This window comes from Crocodylus siamensis, chromosome 4, assembly GCF_052110815.1.
Source record: "Crocodylus siamensis isolate JL-2025a chromosome 4, ASM5211081v1, whole genome shotgun sequence".
NCBI classification, from domain to species: Eukaryota; Metazoa; Chordata; order Crocodylia; family Crocodylidae; genus Crocodylus; species Crocodylus siamensis.
In genome coordinates, this window is record NC_143398.1 from 200,759,315 (window position 1) to 200,775,464 (window position 16,150).

At 40.2% G+C, this 16,150-nt stretch overlaps 1 protein-coding gene across 1 annotated transcript in view; it reads right to left on the reverse strand.

Annotated features, from left to right (window-relative positions):
• The window catches only part of AGPS (alkylglycerone phosphate synthase), a 128,400-nt gene that overhangs the window by 13,744 nt on the left and 98,506 nt on the right, over nucleotides 1-16,150 (reverse strand). The window contains exons 17-19 of the mRNA XM_090045377.1: nucleotides 14,941-15,030; nucleotides 7,390-7,489; nucleotides 5,551-5,608 (exon numbers count right to left, since the gene is read on the reverse strand). Of these exons, the coding sequence (XP_089901503.1) occupies nucleotides 5,551-5,608; nucleotides 7,390-7,489; nucleotides 14,941-15,030 (248 nt within the window). The remainder of the gene's footprint in view (nucleotides 1-5,550; nucleotides 5,609-7,389; nucleotides 7,490-14,940; nucleotides 15,031-16,150) is intronic.

The following is a 16,150-nucleotide window of genomic DNA, read 5'->3' on the forward strand; positions in this document are numbered from 1 at the left end:
ATAAAAAAAAAACATGGTACCTTTTGCAATGACGACTCACTGCAACACTTGAGGTCTGAACTGTCAGTTTTGTTTCTACAAAAGTTTTATGTATCAAATGAAGGCATTTCTTCCACTGTAGCTAGGCACATTTTCAGTAACATTTCAAGAGCTAAATTTTAAATGGTTTAATTATATACTAATTGGGGAAGAAGGGTCTTAGCATCCATTTAAACTCGAATTATTTGTAACATTACTTTTAAGCGTTTACTAAGGTTTTATTAGTTTTCAATTCATCTGGTGACCTCAATAGCTTGGGCCCTTTTACAAATCAACATACCTGTAAATGTACAAATTATAGTTTTATAATTATACAGATTTCTAGTGCAAACTTTGCTGCATAAACTGACCAGTTCTTCCCTTACAAGTATGATAAGATTGAGTTAAGCAGGCTTGATATTTCCTATAGCCTCAAGTCCCAGACTACATCTGTTTTCTTTGATACACAAAACCAGAGTTAAAATAGCTCCATTCATCACAGCATGATTGTAGGCAGACAAACCAGCCTGTCTGTTTCCAGATAGTGAAAGCAAGTGTTATTAATCACAATTACAGGACAAACACTAAGAGAAATTGCATCAATATTCTCCCTTTCCCCACACAAGAACTCAAAAGCAGTGCTGAGAATGTCTCCGCAAGACCTGAAGGTCAGTAAATAAAAACAATACCATGAAATTCATTTTCAACATAAACTATGGACCTCAAAAAATTATAGCATGCATATTTTACACTTACACAGCCCATGGAAATAAAACAACACTTCAAAATCAATTGAAGTTGAGACTATTAATCAGTAAATTAAGAGTAAAAAAATTATAGGGATGCTGTAATTTAGCCAAACCCAAAAGTTAAAAACACAGAAATGTAGTCACTGTTACAGTTAAAGAGATCTACAAGTATAAGGACATAGAAATGCAATTACAATACCCACACAGAGAAAAAGGTAATAATGATGCCATGCAAATCCATACAATTATGATTAAAACAAATGAAATGGCTTGAAGTATCCTTTATCCACAGCTATAAAAACACTGGGGATTTTTCCTCCTTTACATTTTGGTTCTTTCATGTTGTAACAGCTCTGCCATCCATACCTCCACTGTTTACCTCCCAACAGTGTCAGACTGCTGGAAGAGTGGACAGTGGAGCACAAATGAAAACAGACCTGGATGTATCCCTGAAACTTTGTGGCTCTTCAAGACCAGGAAAAATACCTATATGACATCACCTTTGCCTCTCTCAAACTTACATCTTATGGGCTTCATGTAGAGCCAACATAGGTTCAAGAATTAATAGTTAAACATTAGTCACTTTATTTTCCTTACTCAGTCAGCTTGCAGTCTCTTGGACAATTTCCAGAAGAGGAAAGGAAAGATCACATTTAAAAATTATACAAATTTCAAATTCTAAATACACAAATCAAGAACTAAAAAAAATTTAAAACTGGAGTTCTCCTCTGAGACCTTGAAATTTAAAGCATGCATACAGACCTATCACACTAGACATTTACTTCATATGTGTGAAAGATTTGAGGTTACAAAGATATATGATGGATCTTTGCTTCAAAACATTCAGAGACACTAACAGCTCAAAAAAAGTACGTTTGTCAAGTATCCCTCATTTTCTCATTCAGGATAAAGTGTCAAAAATCAGTGTTTTGAGTGAGACAATACATATTCAAATCAATGTACAAAAGTATTTACAGAAAAATCAATAATTATATATCTAATAAAATGAAGATGGCTCATTTGTAAAATTTACTGAAATAATTTTTTTTCTCCTTGCCATAGTTTAAATGACTTAAGGCATGATGCTGAAAGAGCTTAAGGTTAAAAAAAAAGTCAAGTGCTCAAGAGTCTGAAAATGTAAAAATTAAAGGCTTCCTGCATAATCTTAATTTCTCTCTTCTGTGCTTATTTTAACCAATATTTTCCACAGGATCTCTACCTCCTCCAGTAAAATATGAACAGTCCACATAAGTGAGCAGCTGTTTAATTTTTTTGGTTTACGCTCATTATTCCGTGCGTGGCCTGATGACTTGGTACACATCATCTAAACTCTGCTCTGTCTGACGACAGAATTATAAAAATTTCTCCATGGACCTTTTTATCATACTCACTGTAGTATGGAGTGCTTCACATTTTATGTTCACAGCACTTCTTTGAATTGGGGTGGTTGTGTCTCTATAGATGGAGCTGAAGCACAGAGATATTAAAGACAAAAGCAACTGCTAATGTCCAGTGGCAACCGTGAACATCTAATTTGACACTTAGGTCTCCATCTTTTAGAATATTTTAAACATAAGTACTGTATAATGCTACATACATTTCCCATTAACTTCAGCTGAAGTTGCTCATCTCAGTTTAGCCTCCTTGCCTCTAGCCTCATTATCCAACTCTAATATCTTTCCTCATACCCATCACTGCCCAGCTTCTCATGTAGTATGTCTTTCCCCTTCTTGAAATGGAATGAAGAGTCAGTGGAAGTCTCACACCTCTGTGGTTGCTCTTTAGACACTTTGTCCAGGCAGTTCCTTCCTAAGACACATCCCAGCTCTTTTCCCCTCTGCCCAGTAGTTTTAGTCTGGGTTTCTTTATTCAGCCAGGAGTATAGGTTGTAGCCATGTTGGTCTAAGGACATAAGCAGACAAGGTTCTTTAGGTGAATCTGATATCTTTTATTAGACCAATTAAAACCTCTTTTTTCAACTATTTTTTTTCAAACAAAAACAGTTTTTGCAACTATTTAAGTTGGTCTAATAAAGGATCACCCAAAGAACCTTGTCTACCTTTATTCAGCCGGTTCCTTTTTATTATACATTTCTTTTGCTAGCTCCCAGTTCTCTCTTCCCTCCTGACTTATCCTGGTATGCGCTTTCCCCCTCTGCATTTAAACACTGTCCCCTCCTCCTTGTTATGTAGATGCCTTGAGAACAGATGAGGGACAGGTCTTCTCAGTTCCTGTGACCTGTTCTACCCTGGCCCAAAGCACGTAGGAACAGTCATTACAATGAAAATCTCTCCCTGACCTGAAGTGCTGTGCTGAAGCATGCAATCACTTGGCAGAAATAAAGTATATACAAATGAGCAGGTCACATGTAAGATTTAGGAGTGGCTGGAGCTTACTTAAGTGAAGACAATCTTAGAAGACTTTAGCAGCTGAAGTCTAAGCATGCATGAACTGCAGTTTGTCAAAGGCTTGTAACTTGGTTGTGTATTTTCATGGGGATAGTAAAAAAGGCATATCCCTTGACCAAAGCAGCCTCTCCCTTCCCAAATTTTGAGTTCCAGCTTTAAATCATGGGAGGTACTTAAGAGCAAGAAAAATAATCCCTTCCCCATGTTCTCAGAAGCAGCAAAACCATCTTGGCAGACGTTTTCCTGAGTTTCAGCCTGAGGCAGACACTCATCATGGAAAATTTCAGCTTGAACAGATAAAAATCTGGCATAGTTATAAAATAATTGAAAACAGAAGACTTCGAACGGGAAATACTGAACAACTTTAATAGGGGGCACCCAACCCCACCTGTAAGTGGAACTCTAAACCTGACTAAAAAAAAAGACAGACAACCAGATTTCTCATACAAAATTTTTTAAATCATGAACATGCTTGAAAACAAGGTACTGCTAAACAAGAAAAAAAATCACTCTTTTACAAAAAACATATTAGGCAGAAGGCAAGGCAGGGTGGCACCTTAGTCAGTTTTTAAGACCTGGCTGTCTTCAGAAAAACCACAAATTCAACCCACAACAAAATCTGTGCTTCCTTACACATACCCAAGGAAAATATTTATTACACTATAACCAGAACTACTCTACACACAAAATCTTCTACCACCATTAACAAATATGCTAGTGGCATTTATGACTCAGCTACATTCATCTTGTCAAGAAGGAAAAGCTTTTGTACTAGCTTTACTTTTCAAGATATTCTGTTACTGAATCATGATCTTATTAGCTCGTTTTGGTGTTTGTTTACCTAAAACACAATTCTTTCATAGTTTCACAGTAGGTAGGGTCGGAAGGGACCTAAGCAGATCATAAAGTCTGATCCCCTGCCATGGGCAGGAAAGGATGCAGGGGTCAAACGACCCCAGCTAGGTGACTGTCTAGCCTCCTTTTGAAGACTCCCAGGGTAGGAGCGAACACCACTTCCCTTAGAAGTTGGTTCCAGATCCTAGCCGCCCTGATTGTGAAGTAATGCCTCCTGATATCTAGCCTGAATCTACTCTCAGTCAGCTTAAGGCCGTTGTTCCTTGTTACTCACGGTAGCGCTCGGGGTAACAGGGACTCTCCCACTGCCTGCTGGTCTCCCTTGGCAAGTTTATAGGCGGCCACCAGATCCCCTCTCAGCCTTCTCTTGTGGAGGCTGAACAGGTTCAGGTCCCACAGCCTCCCCTCGTAGGGCCTGCCTTGCTGCCCCCTAATCATGTGAGTAGCCCTCCTCTGGATCCTTTCAATGCTATCCACATCCCTTATGAAGTGCAGCACCCAGAACTGGACACAGTACTCGAGCTGCGGCCTGACCAATGTCACACAGAGGGGGAGGTCCACCTCATGGACCTGCTCATGATGCATCTATGGATGCATGACAAGGTGCGGTTAAGCCTTCCTGACCTCCCCACATTGGCAGCCTATGTTCATCTTGGAATCCACAGCGACTCCAAGATCCTTTTCTGCCTCTGTGCTGACAAGAAGGGAGTCCCCAGCCTGTAGGTATGCTGCTGGTTCTTCCTCGCCAGGTGCAGTACCTTGCACTTGTCAGTATTGAAACCCATCCTGTTCTTATCTGCCCACCCCTGTAACCCGTCCAGATCTAGTTGTAGCCTGTCCCTCTCTTCTAGCATGCTCACTTCTGGTACTTAATTAAAATAAAGATAATTGAAATAAAATAAATTAAAATAAAAAAGCCTTTGTCTGCTTAAATTTTTATAATCTTTGAATTCTTCTTTGTCTGAACAAGGTTGGGCCTGAAAGCTTGCAAAGAAAGAAATTTTTTTGCTCTTTAGTTTGTCTAATAAAATCTCTCTCAACCTTTTTTGTATCAGGACACATTTTTAAACATCGACTGCCAGTCCTGACCCAGTGCTTCTCACTCCTGACCCACTGCCTGCCACCTGACACCGTGAGGTAACCATGCTGATAAAAGATACTGCCTCTACCCCAAGAGTTTGTCTGCCTAATTAAAATAAACCATTCAAGATAAACTGATTAACCAAATTTGCATGTCATACTTTTATACAGTGTTCTGGAACCAGGTGCCCAAAAGCATATTGCATGGGCACACAACATTTTTATCAATTTGGTCCGAATCAAATCATCCAGGCCTAACTGGATTTACCTGAGAAAACTGGCAATGGTATAGAGGACTGTCAGCAAAGATGTCAGCAGGATTATAGGAGTAATTTCAAACTACATCCTTAGATAATTTTTCAAGTTTCATTAAGCAACACAAAATCCTTTAAGTTTCTAACATCATAAGCTACTTAAAAATTCAGAGCTAGAAACAATACCTCCATGGTGATGTGACAAGCTTCCTCCATTGGCAAGAATTTCCTCTCTAGCAGCTGTCTAAATTGTGGAAGATTAAAACATTCAGTAAACACAATATAGTATAGTAGAATAGAATAAAGTTATAATAAAAATACTTTCGTTAACATAGGACATTGATACTATTATAGAACATCACCATGGTTAGAGCAATCACCTGAAATGGAAGAAACTGAGGTTCAAGACTCTACTTCAGTGTATAATTATTCATACAAAGTGAGGCAGTTTCAACAGAAAAGAGTATTTTCTGCATCGTTTGGTTTCACCCTGATGGAGAATGGGAAACTTTTCAAAAATACTGAAAACGTTTACAGGACAGAAAAACTGTTTCTCGTCTACCTTTCATTATGGATATTTGGGCACCTTTCTGAACATTCAGTGAGCAATAATCAAGTTTCCCAAAAATGGGAATGGAGTTACTCTTGACAGTTCTTCATTTCTTTAGGCAGTTACACACGCTAACTCAAGTAACCTTTTTAGTTATTATGCCTGGCCTCATTTGAGCAGCATACACCTTTTGCCAAGTGGTTTAAGGCTTATCTGTAAGTGGATTTTTCAAAACAACAATCAGAAATTATTTCTACATAAGCCGCATGTAGATGCTTACTATGTATACCTGATCCAAGATGACCCTGAATTTAAGGCAGCCCCACAATAATTAGACTCTATAAATAGAAAATTTAAATTTATTATAATTTTACAGTTGTAGAAATTAATTATTGGAGGGTCATCTTCAATTTCTCCCAGCCTGGCCAACAGCAGCAGCAGCAGCACCAGCAGCGACATGACAGCTCCAGCCAGACCTTAGAGTTGGGCTTGCCACACTGCCACCACTTCTAGGGACTGAAGTAGGCACATTCTATGGTCCCAAGGTTAGACTGAGGCTAGAGTCTCTTGGAGGAAGAGTAAGCAGCAAGGGTGGGAGAGGTGTGTGCGAGAGGGGGAGAGGGGACACTGCAGCTGCAAACCTAAGTCAGGCCCAGAATCAGAACAGCTTCCTATCCCCCCATTTAACATGACCTCATCTTAGATATGAGTAAATACATTACTTAAGAACAAGAGAGTGTCTTTTCAAGTGTGTCCACATGGGGGACCAAAGAGAAATAGCTATTTTAGAATCAGTGTCTTTAATACATTCTCACATACAGCACATACTTTTTCCCTTAAAATCAGCCTCTCAAAATCAGGCTCCATGTATTAAGCATGGAAGCTCAGTTTCTGCCTGGCATAGAAGCATGCTGCTTGGATTCCTGCTCCACAGTACAGCAGCTGAACAAGTTCACTGACTTAATGACTCATTGTTCACTCCACAGGTGTTAACAATCATTTCCTTTTTAATGATCTGTATGTTCCACTAATCCACCCTTTTAAGGGCAATTTTGCTGTTTGACAGGTCTTATCCCTTCTATTTTATAGCCTAACTCTGTTCAGAATCATAGCTCCACCCAGAGACCAGTTTTCAGCAGCAGCTAGAACTTGAGCTTTACTTAAGCAAAAAAGGAAGGATGAGTGTGCTGAAGATTAGGCTCTGTTCTTGCTCTATGCAGCCGTAACTCTGGAAGAAATATTTTCTTCATTCTGCCTTTCAAAATCAAGGTGACCATTACATTCAGGGGCATGCTGTATGTGACAAAATATAACATATTACAAAATGGGTATTTTGGTAAAGTTCTAAGCAAGAACAAGCTTGTAGAGTTCTTGTGTTCGCTACTCAGAATACTGTTACTAGAGTCAATGTACCACACAAGTATGTTATGAATAAAAGGCACTAAGATAACAAGCTATATCCATATATCCATTACCTCAACTTGTTCATAGACATGAAGAGGCTCACTGATTCCTCTGTAGTTAAAGGCAAAATAGAAATAGACACATGCTCCTGCATCATAAGTTTGTGTCACCCTGTTAAAAAAGAAGTGTGTTAGTACCTGTAAAGTAAAAGGTTGTATCAAATAAGCATCCAGTAGTTCACACTACATAATTTACAGAGTTACTCAGGATCTCACTAGTTCCTACATTCATTACTGAACCATCTTATTGGCTGGAGATTTTTACATTTTTATTATATAAAAGACACTGGATGACCTGTAACTACTACTGACAAATGGCTGATAGAAGAGACAAATGGGAAGAAAGGTTTCCAGAATGCAGTTTTTTAACCACTGTTTCTAATCACACATTCAATAATCCTGTTAAATGCCATGCCACAATATTTTCTATTGAGGGGAAAAAATAAAGACTTTAAAGCAGCAGTTCTCCCCATCTTTTTAGACTGAAGACACTCCTCTTAACTTCTGTCAATTGAGCAGTGCTCCATTTCAAACACAAATTTAGTTATTACAGTGCTTACCTTCTTGCAGAGGGGCTGGGAAGTGGGTGTGAGGGAGCAGCCAGGTAGGGATAAGCCTGAGCCTGCACTTATCTATCGCCTCACAACTCATGGAACCCTCCAAAGGGTCTTGTGGCACCCCAGCTGAGAATCACTGCTTTAAAAGATTAATTCCAGCATTTTCACAATACTTGCAGCAGTTCTTAGATAACAAAAGAAGGGTTCTTTAGGTAATGACTGGTGATAGCATGTACTTAATATATTAGATTTCAAAAATAGCATCCACAAATCTTGCAAACCTAACAGAACATGACAAAACCGTAAGCACCCTAAAAACACGCTAACGACAGGCATCCAGCTTAAAGTCATCTTTAAAAAGAATGATTAAGTGTAGTATGCAAATATACAACTGTTTCAGATGAGACTTAACAGCTTTTCATAATCTGTTTACTTTGTGCTTAGAAGTGTGCTACTAACCCAAAATTTCTACCCAGAACACATGAACTTTCTTCTTTTCACAAAGAGATGTTAGCCCCTAAAACATTTAACTGCATTTTAGTTTCTTTTGTTTTTTTGTTGTTTTTTTTTTATTACAGGCAAATATCAGATAGCAAGTAAAAGTGAATCTGGTTACCTTAGTATTAAAACAGAAAATAGCACACTGCTAGGCAGAAAAAGGATACATTAACAAGATCTAGAATGGATGCTCTCTACAAATAAAACCAAAGATATCAGTGAAGTATCACAGTCTTTTTAAAGATTAGTCAAGAAAAAAAAAGACAAAGATGTAGTTTACGCTGTGCACCCTTCACTCACTGTATTCAACCACTACATACTTTAGAGACAAGTGTCCTAAGGATCACAGACCTCTTTAATGGAAAGCAAAGGATTATTAACTAAGCCAGGTACATCAAATGCATCAGGCCCAGCTGTCTTGGATGAAAAGTGGGGGGTCAGATTGGGCCTACACATAAGCCCCATGCACTAGATCAGAGCACAGGGTTGGTCCAATGCAGGAGCTGGGAGTGCCCCAAAACAGCTGTGTGCTGGGAGCCACCTGGAGCACAGGGCCAGTCTGGCACATGTCACAAGAGGCCTGTGGGTCCAGTTTAAGACTCACAGGTGGCATAGCAAGCCAGATGATATGGCTCCAAATGCCAGACCTGACATCCTTAAACTAAGCAAATGCTTAAGTTGCATATAATTTCAGTAACTTACACTAAAACAAGACAAACACAGAATACCTCAAAAACCACAACATGTAACAAAAGGTCTAGTCCAAAACAAGCATCTTACTAATCAAGCTACAATTGTAGACATGTTATATTGGACAAACTGTCATGGCCTCAGCCCTAATGAGGACAATCTAAACTGTATTTTCCAAAGTAATGGCAGGGAACGAACATTCTCTAAGTCGTACAAAGATGCAACTAAATTACTCTGATAGATTACTGTTGAGAAACTGTGAAAGAAGCATATTAATAAGAGGTATGAATGAAAAGACACTGAACAGTATAGAAGTAGAAAAAGACTATTCATAAAGAATAGCATTGGAAAGGTAAATGTAATAACAAAAGCAGCCTGAAGGAATGCTTGATTAGACTGACTAGAGAGAAATAGTTAGCAGTGTTAGATTGGGTACAAGTGAGAACTGAATTATGCACAGCGCTGGAGCCTCCTTTAGGTTCCACATCACCTTGAATATTAAGTTTTAAACAAGTAGTCAAAAACTGAATAAGAGTGCTGACAAGAGCTTAACAGCAGTGGAACCCTGGAAGATTTGAGCATAACAAAAAATAATGTTTAAGAATTTCTAAGGCTGTTTGTAGACAACACTTTTTAGCAGGTTTAAAGCCGGTTAAATGCCTTTTGCACTGCTTTAATGGCATTGCTGTTTGTACATTCGACAGCATATTGCTCATTAATTCCAGCTGCTGTAGCTTATTTGGTGGCGTAATGCACCTTAAAGTATTTTAGGACACAGCAAGTGACTTTGGGGCGCTGCACAGTAAAACACCTCCAAGAAGTTTTAGTTTCCTACCCTACAGTTGTAGAGGGAAGCACCGGGCTCTGTGCAGCTCAGTAACTGTGCTGGCAGTCCGTGCAGGCAATCCAGCAGCAGCCCGTGCAGGCAGGCTCCACAGAAGGAGAAATAAAAAGGCAGTGAGCCTTATATGTTTATTTTCCCTCCCAGAGCCTGCCTGCCTGAGCTGCGTGGGGCCTGGTGCTTCCCTCTGCAGCTGCAGTCCCCCCTGGGACTGCCAGAGCTGGGTGTCTGCAGGCAGGTGCTGCCTGGGGAGAGATGGTGGCCCACTGCTGCCATGGAGGGAAGCACCAGCCCTCCCCGGTAGCTCAGGGACTCTTCTGCCAACCACCTGTTCACTTTCCCCTTACTTGCCTCTCCAGTGGCAGGGAGAATTGGGCTCCAACATGGGTGTACACGATATGGGGGTTTACTTCACCCTAAACTGAAGTGGCATTTTAAAAAAAACACCACTTGAATTTAGGGAGAATTAACCGCTGCCCCCCACCGTCATCTACAAATGCCTTAATATACTGAATAGGAACAGAACTGTATGTCTGGTGTTGATTAGTACAGCACTAGATACACAGGGGTTTTTACCACTGAGAACACGTTAAAATTATTTAACATGTTGCCAGAATATGTAATACAATCACTGATTTTTATTACTTTTTACAAGTGAGATACATTAAATCAGTGATCAGAAACAGTGGAGAGCACAGGGGTAATGCAAATTCTCCTTTTTCTACATCCGGGCAGGCAATTATTTTGGCTGGAGGTCTGCTTACTGAGTTCTGGCAAGCTGTCAAGGGCCGCATGGGTAGCCCCACCCCTTGACATATGCCCCACCCCTTGGTTGCCATCTTGTGACTGGAAGTTCCACCCCCTAACCTCTAAACTTTGCCACCAGAAGTACCTCCCTTTGCCCCTGTGAGTACTCCTTTCAGCAAGGGGTTTTGCCATCTTGGAACCAGAAAAAAATACCAAATTATATTCTAAAAATCAAACATCTACAACATTCATTAATTTGATTTCAAAAATATTTTTATCCCGATTTACATGAGTTTGTGTAGTGTATATAGGGGTGATTCCACAATAGCTTAAAATGAAGAATTACTCTTGTATATTGTGGGGGGGGGGGGGTGGAGGGCATGGGGAGGTTGGTATAGGTTTATCGGGGGGCTGCTGGTGTGGGGGAGTGTGTGGGTGTATGCAGGGGCAGAAGGAGCATGGGGTATGTGCGTGTGGATGTATGGGGTATGAGGAAGAAGGTGGCTGGAGTGTGCAAGGGGGTGTGGGTGCATGTATGGTGTGGTATGCATGTGGGACTCACCCTATGAACACACACACACACACACACTCTAGAGTCCCTCCCTCATTGCTCTCTGTCTCTCTCCCCTTCCCTCACTGCACGGGTGCTGGGTAGGAGCGTAGGGCTTCCGCCAGTGGACTGGGGCCAGTGCCAGTGTGGCCCAAAGTGGGGTGGCAGGACTGCGGGACCTGGGCTGGCAGGGGCTCTACGGAGCTAAACTGGCTTCCTCCTTTCCCTGCTGGTGCAGCCTAGCCCAGCTCCATGGAGCCCCTGCCAGTCTGGACTCTGTGCTCCTGCCACCCTGCTCTGGGCCCCACCAGTGCAACTCCCATCCCCTCCTATCCAGTTGTTGCTGCGCTTTGTGCGCCAGCTCACTGCCACTCCCCCCCACCCATGGCTGCTTTCACCACTTCCCTGCTCAGTGCCAGCCGCTCTGGCACCACATGGTTCCTGGCTGCATGGCTGTGACTGCAGGACTCAGCAGAAGCCAGCCCAGCCCTGAGGACTGGAGTAATTGCCTACAGTCCTCACCTGCCTCCCTCCCACTCTTATTTGAGTTTTCCTCTCTGACAGAGGGAGGCAGGAATAGCCCCAGGGTCCCAGTCTTCTGGCTGGGTGGGGGGGGAAATTGAGGGAGGCTGGAGGGGCCTTGCTGCTGGGTCCTACTGCCCCTGGCTTCTGGTCATCTTTGACACGCAGCCAGGAGCAGATAAATATTAATTTTCTAAACAATTGGGGGGCCAGACAGAATGGCCTGGCGGGCCAGATTTGGCCTTCAGGTCATATTTTGCCCACCTCTGTTCTACATGGTTTCATTTTCTTAGAAAATTCCAGGTTCAGCAGTGCTGATCTGTGGGGTCAGCATGGCTTGAAATTCTGCTATTTCTGCTAGGGCCCAGCCCAATGAACTATATTGTAAATCATGAGCCTTTCGGCTTTGGACTACTGTTAAGAATAGATCATGCCACATGCAAGTAGGTACAGATGTACTGCTTAAATGTTTATTTATGGAGTCTTATGCTAAAACTTGTAGCAGTTTCAAAGAGGTAAACTTCATCAAATCTGGATGAATTAAGTCTATTGGTATCTGAAGTAATTTCTTTATATGCAAGTTACTAAAGGTACATTCATTTCTAGGTCAGTGTTTCAAATTTGCTTCTTACTTCTATGTGCTCAGGGAGAACAGGGTCTGACAGTAAGGAAGTGGGGCTACAGGGGAAAGAATCTGGGTGGGCAGGGGGGCAGAAGGCAAGGGAGCTACCTAACTCTCCAGATTTAATTTTCCATGCTATAGTGGTGGCAAGGGACAAATTCAAGGCAAACTTCCAATAATTAGATTCTATATCTAGAAAATTATAAACACATTTATAATTTTTCCATGTGTAGAATCTAATTGGAAGAGGGCCAATGTAGTCCCAATCTTTAAGAAGGAGAGGAAGGAGGATATGAGGAACTATACACCAGCGAGCTTTACCTCTATCCCAGGGAAAATAATAGAAAAAATTATCAAGGAACACATCTGTGGGAGCCCTCTGGCTAATGTGACGTGGAAGGGTAACCAACTTGAGTTTATAGCAGGCAGGTCCTGCCTGACGAACCTAATTTCTTTTTACAACAAGGCCACCAAATGTTTAGATGCAAGAGTTGAGGTGGATGTTATCTATCTGGACTTCAAGAAGGCCTTTGACACGGTATCCCATACCATCCTTATTAATAAACTGAGGAGATTTGCCTTGGATGATTATACAGTACAATGGGCAGCAAACTGGCTCAGGGGTCACACTCAGAAGGTGGTGGTGGATGGGTCAGTGTCAACCTGGAAAGATGTGTGCAGTGGAGTCCCTCAGGGCTCAGTTCTGGGGCCAGTACTGTTCAACATCTTCATCAGTGATCTGGACAAGGGGGTGGGAAGCACCCTGTCCAAATTTGTGGACGACACAAAAATATGGGGTAAAGGTAACACCCTGGAGAGGAGGAACCATATCCAGGCTGACCTCGACAGGCTGGGGAAGTGGGCACAGAGCAACAGGATGCAATTCAATGAAGACAAGTGCAAAGTGCTGCATCTAGGGAGACTGGACAGGCACCTGGCTGGGATCACATGATCCCAGGTTTGGTGACCCTTTTTGTGCCTGCCAGGGGCAGGGAATAGGACCAGATGGTCTACTGAGGTCCCTAGAATCTATGAATTATTGGGGGAGTCATTTTATATTAGAGTAAAAACGGTTTTGTGAAAATTCATCATAAAGACATGGTCTATCCTATGCTACATGGAAAACAGGGAATTTTTTCTTAATTTTTTAAATTAGAGCTTTAACATTGAAGCACAAATGTAATTTGTAGGCCACAAAGGATATATAAATATATATAGATCTACAGCTATTAATTGATCAATCGATCAATTTACCTAGCTATCCATCCACACACAAAAAAATAAAAATAAAGAAAAGGTCATTTGTAGTAGTATCTGCTTATATAGGGCTACACTGAAAGTTTAACAGTTGACTAAACTGTAAAATACCTGTTCCAAGAAAATTCATTTACTAGTTCTCCAATAATAAAAAACTGCTTGCCAAATGTTTACCCTATGTATATCTATAATTTAGCTAGCTAAATAGGCCAGAAAAATCTTATCCCTATCTCCTCTTTTGAACTTGTAAAGAAAAAGGTAATTTTTTTGGAAAAAGGCATAGAAAAAAGTTGGATAGTTAATTGCTAAAGCTCTTAAAATGTGACAAAATGTTTTCAAAAGATTGATCTTTTCTTGTTAGGTGAAAATATTTCCTTGTACTAAAAGGGATGTATTACCTTCACCCACTTGGAAAGTAGGTGATGTTGGAATCTGCTTATATGACTAGCTGGCATGCAAGACGCAATGAAACAACTCCACATGTTCTGCATCTTTTTAGGATTTCATTAGCAAACATAAAAACTATGTGGTTTATAAAATTGGGAGACAGAGGTGACCACTGTTGTCAGTAAACATAAAGAATAAAGCTTGTCCTTGATTATCCTCTTTGCCTTTTGTAATTACTGGTTTTTAAAATCCTGTTAATACTTAAACAGTTACAGGACTTGCATATAATTTTTATTTTTTTAACAAAAGTGGTATCAAGTAGACAAGAAACAAAGGATTTAACAATTTTAGTTAATATTTGTCCTTAAAAGTGTTACTCAGGTTTAAAGAGCCTGTTTTCATGATTTCCTAGTTCTAAACTTTAATATTTTAGAAATGTATGTCCTGTGAACAATATAGTTAATTTAAGTTTGTTTTCTGACAGATACTATGTAAGTTCACTTTAAGTTCTAGTACCCTTTTAAAAATGTTCACCTGCTTTTGACTCAGTCTCCATGTCAAATCAATGGTCTGACTTTTAGAGAGGTAAGAAGCTTTAAAAAGAAAAAAAAAAATCAATCTTTTAACACTTGGCTTCCTGTTAAGTACATGGAAAATAAATATCAGATCCAATCAAGTGCCAATATAGTCTCTTGAAATGATTACTTTTCATTGTCTCTATTGCTGCTCACACTTGCAGTTAGTTAGAAAGGTCAAGATCACTAGTGGCTGAACTTTATACTGCCCCATGAGGGTAAGCTAACAAGTTAACTGTTCTTTTGTACTGAAGAAGTACTTCAGCTGCTTGAAGGGAAAAATTTAAACTATGAAAGCTTGAACTGAGGTGCCTTACCTGCAGGTGGAAAGAGGTGCAAACTGGACCCCTCTTTCTTTGCATTCTCTTACTATTCTTTCCTTTACATTCCTGCAGAGGTCTAGAACCCTGTAACAGAAAATACAATTTCAGAAAACAAAAATAAGAAAGGTCTTCTAATGCAACTAGAAATATTTTAAAGCAAATTTTTTTCCTTTAGTTCTGTGGTCAGCAATGTTTCCCGGTGGTGAGCTGGAATGGCCCAGCTCAGGTCTGAGGTGGCCCAGTGCTAGGATTTAGTTATATCTCCTTCCTCACGCCACTTCTGTGTTGCCCAGCTGCAGCATGGTACAAGAAAACTCCCACCACTTGATTGCTGATGCCCCAGTACTGTGACCAGTTTTGCCCACAGACCACAGGTTGCTAATCCCTGGCTCTAGTTTAAAGCTTGCTGAAAAACTTGCCAATTCTCTTAGAAGACTAGAATAAAACAACAAACTTTTATAACCAGTTTATATTTTTGTCTTGCTATAAGAAGTATAATAAAAATAATGCCAATCCAATCTCTATAAGCAGTGTTATTACTCTTTCCAGACATATATTGGACGGCAAATTTAATTTTTATGTTGTACTCTTGAAATTCTATTGCATTTTTTCCAGGGGGCATAAAAGATTTGCAAAAGAGAATGTATAGCTATCTAATAGTGTTTACTTCTGTATGCATTTGGTGAGTATTTTCTTTTGTGCACCATTTTAGCCTCAAGTATTTGGCACAGTAGTTTATAAAATCTAATTCATAGTGACAAGTATAACAAGACTCCAAAGGCATCTGTATTCTGCAGTCTGCATCTTTGGTTATGATGGCAGGAAAAGGTAAAAAAAAATCCTCCTACTGGTAAAGGTGTGCATTAGTTTGCCAGACAGACTCTGATTAAAATGACTCTCAGATTATTTTATATACCATAAAAACAATTTTAAATATTTAATTTTATTTTATTTACAACTGAAACAGTTGCATCAATGTGAAAAACAAGTCTAAATACTTTTATCAATTTTTGAGACCAATTCTTCAGTTAGTAGTTCTCCCACATAGAACTAATGGAATGCTCTTTATCCATATTTTCATTTAAAATTAGAAGTTAGGGGCATATATACACATACTTTTCTGTCCCATGATGCACCAGAGATCCATTTGATCGATTAATTGAATCCGCTCTGCATGCAAGCTGAGGCAAACTGTGCTGCACTG